Here is an 8,287-nt window from a genome sequence, read left to right on the forward strand (position 1 = left end):
AGAATTGCTCAATATAAGTTTTGTTAGCAAAGAAATGTTTATATCAAGATCACTATCGACGTATGCTTAATAAATATTCCTGTCGGCTCGGAAGTAACTGGAATTAGAGCAGAAATGATTGAGATTCGCTTTACGTGATATTTGAAATATAACAAGGATATGATCAGAGTCAAAGTCAGTGGAAGTAACAAGTTGGCTACAAAGTTGACTAGAGTCGGTTTAGACCAAATCAGTTCTAGAAGAAGAGAAACAAGTACATAGAGCTATTAGGGTATTAAATTGAGAAATACCCTGAAGAGCACTCATCAAATAAAATCCTGTCATTCGAATTGCTTTGCGAAATGTTCCACGAACGATGTTTGGCTTTAAGGTGAAACATCTCGGAATCCAAAGATGTCCGGCACAATGGCCGACTTGTGCCCCTACTCACGTTTTCAAAGGCACTAAACTGGAGAAATATTTGACAAACGTTTCTGAACTTCTTATTTTAAGCTTTCTGCTACTGTACAAAGCCAAAATAAAAAGTACACTGTTGTTGACTGCTTTCTTCGCGAGATTTGTACCTTTGAAGTTTTAGTGCAATCTTAGAAGTTGATTCAAAACTGTTTCACGTTAAGGTTTGGCGTATAATAACTAAAGACATGCTCTAACAACAACTTACCAGAAGAACGTGGCTTAATTAACATAGAGATCCATAGGTAAATTTACCTTCTAACGAATGAACTGTGTCGACAGGGTACCACCAACTTTGCCCTATCAAATTACTCTTTTCTTACCGCGCCTTTAATGAGGGTGCCATATTAACCCAGAAAAACATGAAAAATCTTTTGTTGGATTCTTGTCCAGAAAGGCAAACTCTAAACCTTTTTTTTTCATTTTCGCTGTCTCTTTTCAGGCTACGGTGGAATTTCGCCTCGAACGCAATGGGGCAGGCTAGCGGCGCTAATTTATGCCCTGTTTGGCATTCCGATTATTCTGCTGTACCTCTCGGCGATGGGAGAAGGCCTTTCGGCGGCCATGCGGTGCCTATTTCACCGCATTAGACCATCGTCACATTCGTCATCATCAAATAGCGCCAGCACTAGTTCAAGTCTAAGTGGAAACTCGGCTATAAACAGTAAATCATCTAGCTCTGAGCTACAGAAACGATCCCAACAGCAGCAAAGTACCAGTTACCATCAGACATGGACTGGAATCCACGATCCACATGGTTACGGAGGAGTCGTCGGAGGAGCATTAGGAACTAGTAACATGGGAACCAATGGAGGAACTCACACGGTAAACAGCGGGAGCAAACATAATCAATCAGTCGTACCAATATCAATCTGTATTATGATACTGATTTGTTACGTCACATTCGGCGCCGTTCTGTTCCATAAAATTCAGCCCTGGGGGGTGCTAGAGAGTTTATACTTCTGCTTTACATCCCTCGGCACAATCGGCTTTGGTGATCTAATGCCAGCCGGGAATATTGCACAATATGCTGCCTCAGCATACATTGTAGTCGGGATGGCAGTTGTGGCCATGTGTTTCAGTCTCATACAAACGGAGCTAATAGTATGGCTGAAGAAATTCGCCACTCCGGAATCGATTCCCTCATCAACCGAGGACGTAGCGTTGGTATCGGTGGCAATGACTCCAATAAAATCCTGACAAAGGCCTAATGACATACTGCCTAATGAGTATAACTCATTGCCACGTCGTTCAAGTGCATTCCAGCGAAATACGCCAGCCCGACGCTCGACTGGGATAATGGAAAACCATGTAGAGTACTTTGTACCGAGGAGTGTGAGTGAATTCAATCTGTCTGGCGTGGGCGATCTGGCGCTTCCGCCAACCAAGCGCAGTATGATAACGCACGCTGGAAGTTCGACAATGATTGCAATTCCGACGAAGCCACGGGAAAAAATGGTAACGTTCGAAGATGAATCAAAATGCCCCCACGGGCTGCCGACCACGCCCAGAAAGTCCACCATGGCCAACGACGTGTTCATGTGACGGGAGGGTTCCTGAGAGGAAAATATTCAATGCCCCGGAGACATTATCAAAGTCTGATAGCGAGCGTCATCTCTATCCCCATCCTTCATTTCCTCAGCGTGATGGGCATTGATATTCAAAACGATTCGTTAGGGTGTTTCAAAATTTCGAAATTTTCAAGGTTAATTTTATAACTGTGCGATGCATAATCCATACCATACAGTAATTCTCTAATTTGAACACATCGTTTATTCAGTTACACATTTTAATAAGTACGAGTGCAAAATATTTAGCATCAATGGCTTTAATCCCCAAAATATTGGAGCAAGACTTGATTTTTTTCGTACTCGGAAACTTTTCTACCTATTTACAATCTCTCTATTTTTTTCTAGGCGAAGAGTGAAGCTAAAAGATGGTATGTCGGGGATACTCTTTTGAGTTTTATTTTTTGGGGCGGATATAAGGTATAATTTTACCTAACTTTGAATATTTGAACATGACTACAAAAGATCATAGTTTTTCAGGGGTGTTATCAAATGACTATACTTTGATCATCGAGAACATCAGGACTGGTTCTGAAAGTAAAAAAAAAAATGCTAGGGATGATCTCCAGGGAAGTGGCCACTTTTCGAATGAATTGGTTTATGCTACACCAAACATCATGGTTTTCATGAACAAGTTCGATACATAAATGGCTTCTGATGATATTGGCCACCTCCTGGCATATTCCGGGAATATGGTGCACTTATGAAACTAACCTATTTTTGAATAATTTTGAAACCTTTTCATGATTCTACGTAATAAGCCCTTCAGGGGACATTTACTCTCTGAAGTATTTGCCACTTCCTGAGATTTATTCAGAAACCTCATGGAAGTGGAAATCATTATCATTCTTGTTAGAGTTTGTAACTTTCTCGGGATTTGACTTCCCGGAAAACGGGAAATAAAATTGTAATACCGTAATTCCCGTAGCATTTTCTTTTAATTTCTCGATATTTATGTATATTATTTTGATAATCCGTAAATTTGTATGTTTGTTTCTCTTTTTACTTATTTATCTGTCTCCTAAAAAAAAAATCTTGGCTTCCTTTTTAACTAAAGGCTTCGCAACACAAAAGGTTTGGGAAATTAAGCAAAATAACTAAGAGAAAAGCTTTTTCTTTACAAAATTAAATCAATTTAATCAAGCACTAGAATAGGAACCATGAGTCTATGAGTCTTACGTTGAAGTTGTGACTGTTACATTGAACGAAGAATCCATGACGAACTTAACAAGTCTACTTAATTTATGAAATTATTGAAGGCTGCTTGGGCACGTCAGGAGTTAATCATCAATATTAAACTCCTTTTTCCGAGCAGCCTAGATAGCCGCGTAGTGTTGGTAGCGGTTGTTTCAACTGGCTAAGAATTAACACTAAGGACTGCCTGTTCCGGTGGTAAAAGTCCACCTCACAGGTGACCCCTAATTTATGGTGTGATGAGTACCGTGCCTAGGAATGAATGGTTAGGGGGGTCTAAATAAAACCTAACCGCATACGGAGCCTGTGGGGTACCAGGGCGCCCTCCACAGTATTGAGTCCTTCCTGTGCTACCCGGAGCAATGGTGCAGGTGACCTTGTGTTTCTCCGAGATAATCGGCTGCCCTTCTTCAGTCTCTATCCTGAGGCTTAATAAGGGTGGGATTATGAATATGTCGACATTTAATTTAAATTATCACCTATATGGATTCGCATTATGCGTTTTACACAGTGTATTCTGTGCTCTTTCGCCTTTGGCGACTTTAAATAGATACCGATCTGGTTTTTTCGTTGCAGGTCTTTTTCGTGCTGAGATTGCAAAAAGCTTAATCCTGCCTAGTTTGGGTAGTGGCTACGGTTAGGTTAGCTCAGATCAATCTTCAGCATAAAAGAACAGCAACGATCAATCTTTGCAGACTCATGCAAAATGGTGCAGCCCAAGTGGCGCTAGTTCAAGAACCCTACTTTCGTAGAGGGAACTTCTATCTAGGTAACCTTGTGGACCCAGTTTTTGCTACTTTCAGCAAACTTGAAATGGCAAACTCGCGCTCCATGCCCCGCGCATGCGTGCTCGTAAATAAAGCAATCGTTGCTACACTCATTTCTGAGTTGACGACCAGAGATGTATGAGCTGTCACAATTGATGTTTCTGTTGGTGACCTCAACAGGAAATACGTCTATTGTTCGGTATATTTACCACATGATGAACCATCCCCAACGGATGACTTCAAACGAGTTGTCGTACACTGCGTAACAAAAGGCCTTCCGTTGATTGTGGGCAGTGATGCCAATGCTCATCACATCATCTGGGGCAGCTCAGATATCAATTTGAGAGGCTCCAGTCTGATGGAATACTTAAGTAGTACAGACCTTGGATTACTTAACATAGGCAATCGCCCAACCTTCATGGTTTCTAATAGAGAAGAAGTGTTAGACATAACGCTCTGCTCGAATAGAATCAGTCACGAGTTGACGAATTGGCATGTATCAGATGAGGAATCATTATCTGATCATCGCTACATCTTCTTTGAGCATTCAAATGTAACTGTGCAGACTTTGCGTTTTAGGAATCCCCGGTCAACAAACTGGGAACTCTATATTGAATTGGTTGCGACCAAATTTCATGGATATTCTCCGTCCATTGAAAATCCAAGTGATCTGGATGATGCCGTTGATACTACAACATCCTACATTATGGAAGCTTTTGAAGAAGCATGTCCTCTGCGGTCTGTAAAGACTACAAGAGGGACCCCATGGTGGAATTCCGATCTGACTGGACTCAGGAAACACTGTAGAAGGAGTTGGAACAGACGCCGTTCAGCTGGATCAGAGTCGTTCAAGTCGGCTCGCAAGGCTTACAAGAAGGCTCTTCGTTCTGCTGAACGATCCGGCTGGAAAAACCTTTGTACAAATGTTTCCAGTTTGAGTGAAGTCAGTCGGCTGAACAAAATCCTTGCAAAATCTAAGGATTTCCAAGTGAACGAAATTCGCTTACCTAATGGTGACTGTGGTAACCGCGTGTTCATAGATCGAGCGTGTATACCAGACTGAATGCTGCTGTACAGAGCATGTGCTAGGTATGGCACTATTCAGTGTGTACTGTATGAAGGGTATAATGTATATGACTGTGAATGAGTAGAGCGCTCATCACCACATCCCCTTTTCTTTAATCTTAATTTGTTCTTTGGCTTAAATTGTTTGAATTACAAGATAATGTTAACTCTAAGACATTACACAAATTAGTTATAGTCAACCAACGATTTAGTACAAATTATTATAAGGTACCGCGGGGCAAGTGGGTAAATGGGGTAAGTGAAAATAATGTGTATATTTTACTGAATATGTGAATTAACGTTTCAAAATCATGCGTAAACCGCTGAAGCCATTCAGAACAGTACGGTAGGTAAGAGATTCCTGAGATTTTTCAACCATTATTGCATAATAGAGCAAAAGATTGTTAACCTGTTAACTGTTACTCCGTAACAAGATGGCGGCGTGCAATATTATTTTAATATTTTCAGTAGAAAAAAGTAGCGGAAAAAAATATTCTGTACCACTTCTAAGTTGTCCCCTCTGACAGTTTCAAACTGCAATAAAAAAAGTTTTAGAATTAATTTGACATAGACCTAAAAATAACTAAATTGAAACACCGTCAATTTTCCAATCACGTGGGGCAAGTGAAAAGTTTCTCATTAGAGATTGAATTTGTGTTTTCTCTCTAGGTAGCTATAAGTACACAAGGTTCGCAATTATCATAGAATAACAGAACGTGCTTATAATTCAAGAAACACTATACTAAAAGCGTTAAAAGCTATTATCATGGCCAAATCATGGAACTTCTCTAAAAATAAGGTTGCCAAATATTACGATATTAATATGTTTACTTCGGACAGCCGATTAAAAGGAAGACGTTGATTGGAAAGTTCCAATATAAGACAACGCACGAAAATCTCGTGAAATGTCTATGCAAAGCTAGCTCAAAACATAAAAGTGGGTTATAGGTGTATCCACATTAAAAAGTTTCTAAATACTTTATTGAAGTATTCCGTTTGATTTCTTTTGAAAAGTTATCCGACGTCATATCCGACTTTCTTAGAAACAAATAACGAGCGGTGGAAAATCTACAGAGCAGAAATGCAATTGCTGTCCCATGATGTAAAAACTAACATTGGGAATATTGCAGTTACAGTGTTGTCGAATCATTTCAACAAACATAACTGAACAGAAGAAAATTCAAGTAACAAAAATAAAATTTTCTTTGTTTACATGTTACTTATGTTATTGTTCATTGGGACGCCTTAACAAATGTTAAAGGTAATAGAAATCGTGAATGTAACTGTTAGTTTTAGAATTCATTGTTCAAAACGATAAACTTTTCACTTGCCCCACCTGTGGGGCAAGTGAAAAGTAAAGAGACGTTTTTCATAAACTTTTTCTGTACTTTTTTCTTCAATTTTACATAAAAATCAATTTCAGTATACTGTTTATATTTGGTGGGAGTCAAGCTAAAAAATATACACGACCTCATATGTTTCAATTTAAGGTCTCTGGAATTTGAAGAATCCCAACTATGCAAAATCCATTACCCACTTGCCCCACGGTACCTTATTGAAGTTTCAGTACATATTTGTTCATCATTAGACGTTAGGCTCCGTGAAGTTCTTCGAATCAGTAAATATTCACCTCTAGAATATTCAAATGATTGTGACCATTTATTTAATTATTATTATTTTTATACTCTCGACTATCATAAGATGCACATGTACCAGCTACCTCTCCCTTTTTTCCGCCAAACATAATTTTGCTATAAGATTGTGCTTCTTTCATATGTACTGCATCCAAGTAACTAGTATCAAAAATAGCATCCATTATGTCTAGAAAGTCAAAAACGTCAATAAAATAAATCTCAAGCCCATCGGAGGCGCATTAATTTCCATTGCATTGTGATCCTTCTGTACCGTAAATTGGAATTATTCCTGCAATTTATAATTTAGTTATTCCACTATCCTTGTTCTTACCAATATCCTTTCTATAACGTATATATATATTTTTGAATAATAAACTGTTCATAGTAATCCTTCTATAGGGTTTAAGTCACCGTCGATTGTTATATTTGAAGATTGTTGATATTTTTCGGTGATTACTACACACTGAAACACGATTATAACGTTTCGGCTTACTGATTTTCAGCCATCATCAGATCTACAATATATTTAAAAAATGAATTTGTTTACAATTTTCGATAGCTTTTCATCAAATTTTTCTTCCACCCACTTGTTCAAATCGATCGTTCACCACCAGTGTGGTTTTATTACTAACCCCCTTTCCTGCTATACATCTAACATTCTTCGCATTGGTCACTGTACGTCATCCATCTTGGTGTTGGTAGCGATCGGATTTTACCCACTAGACCGTTGTATGTAGAGTCTATACCTCCACACTCACGCTGCATATTGACTACTCTGTCGTCACCTAGTAGCTTGATGTGGAAGGCCTCTGCTATGGTTCTGCTTGCCTGGTTCTCGATCCTTTCCAGAATTTCCGTTTTGTCGAAATTGAAGTTATGTCCTTCCTCTAGATGATGTTGCGTTAAACCTGTTTTTGCTTCCTTCTTCCTCATGTTGTTCCGGTGTTCATTAATTCTTGTCTCCAGCATTCTTCCCGTTTGTCCAACGTATATTTTTCCATCGTCCGTGCCGCATGGTACTGCATACACTACATGTTTCGTTTTCTGTTTTGGGATTGTATCCTTCAGTTTGCTGAAAACTGTGTTCTTTATTTTGTTTCGTGGTTGATGTGCTAGTGTAATGTTATGCTTGACGAGGATCTTCGACAGTTTTTCGCTTAGGCATGGTGTATAGGGAGCTGAAACGTATTTTGTTTCCTTCTTTTCGGCTTCTTTCCGTAAGCTGTTGTAGTGTTGGTCGGTCCTACTCTTTATCAACCTGTTAACAAACCAAAACGGGTAGTGATTTTTTTGCAGAATATTCCTCACTAATGTTATTGCTTTTGGTCTATCTGCGGCATCAGTGAGTTTGATCGCGCGATCTATGAGTGCGATCGCCGTGTTCCTTTTATGCTGAAATGGGTTCTCTGCATTGAAATCGAGATATCTTCCGTTCGATTGTTTGGGTGTCCAAATCTTCGAGATTTTACCGTCCTTTCTTAAGAGAGTTATGTCAAGGAATTTGAGTTTGTCATTTTCCTCTCGTTCTACTGTGAATTGCAATTTGTCATGAAATTCATTGAAGACGGTCACAATTGTGTCAACGTCTCTTTCATTTGCGATGCAA

At 39.2% G+C, this 8,287-nt stretch overlaps 1 protein-coding gene and 1 long non-coding RNA gene across 2 annotated transcripts in view; one reads left to right on the plus strand and one right to left on the minus strand.

Moving 5' to 3' along the window:
• LOC5564889 (potassium channel subfamily K member 10) overlaps nt 1–3,264 on the plus strand; it is a 430,098-nt gene extending 426,834 nt beyond the window's left edge. The window contains exon 8 of the mRNA XM_021853595.1: nt 896–3,264. Coding sequence (XP_021709287.1) covers nt 896–1,653 — 758 coding nt within the window. The 3' untranslated portion in view covers nt 1,654–3,264. The remainder of the gene's footprint in view (nt 1–895) is intronic.
• Nucleotides 3,265–6,464: 3,200 nt separating this feature from the next.
• On the minus strand, nt 6,465–8,075 carry LOC110679285. Its single transcript, XR_002502362.1, has 2 exons — nt 7,269–8,075; nt 6,465–7,196 (listed from the first exon to the last, which is right to left on the minus strand). It is a non-coding gene; the product is annotated as an uncharacterized LOC110679285 (long non-coding RNA).
• Nucleotides 8,076–8,287: the final 212 nt, after the last annotated feature.

Source organism: Aedes aegypti, chromosome 3, assembly GCF_002204515.2.
Source record: "Aedes aegypti strain LVP_AGWG chromosome 3, AaegL5.0 Primary Assembly, whole genome shotgun sequence".
NCBI lineage: Eukaryota > Metazoa > Arthropoda > Insecta > Diptera > Culicidae > Aedes > Aedes aegypti.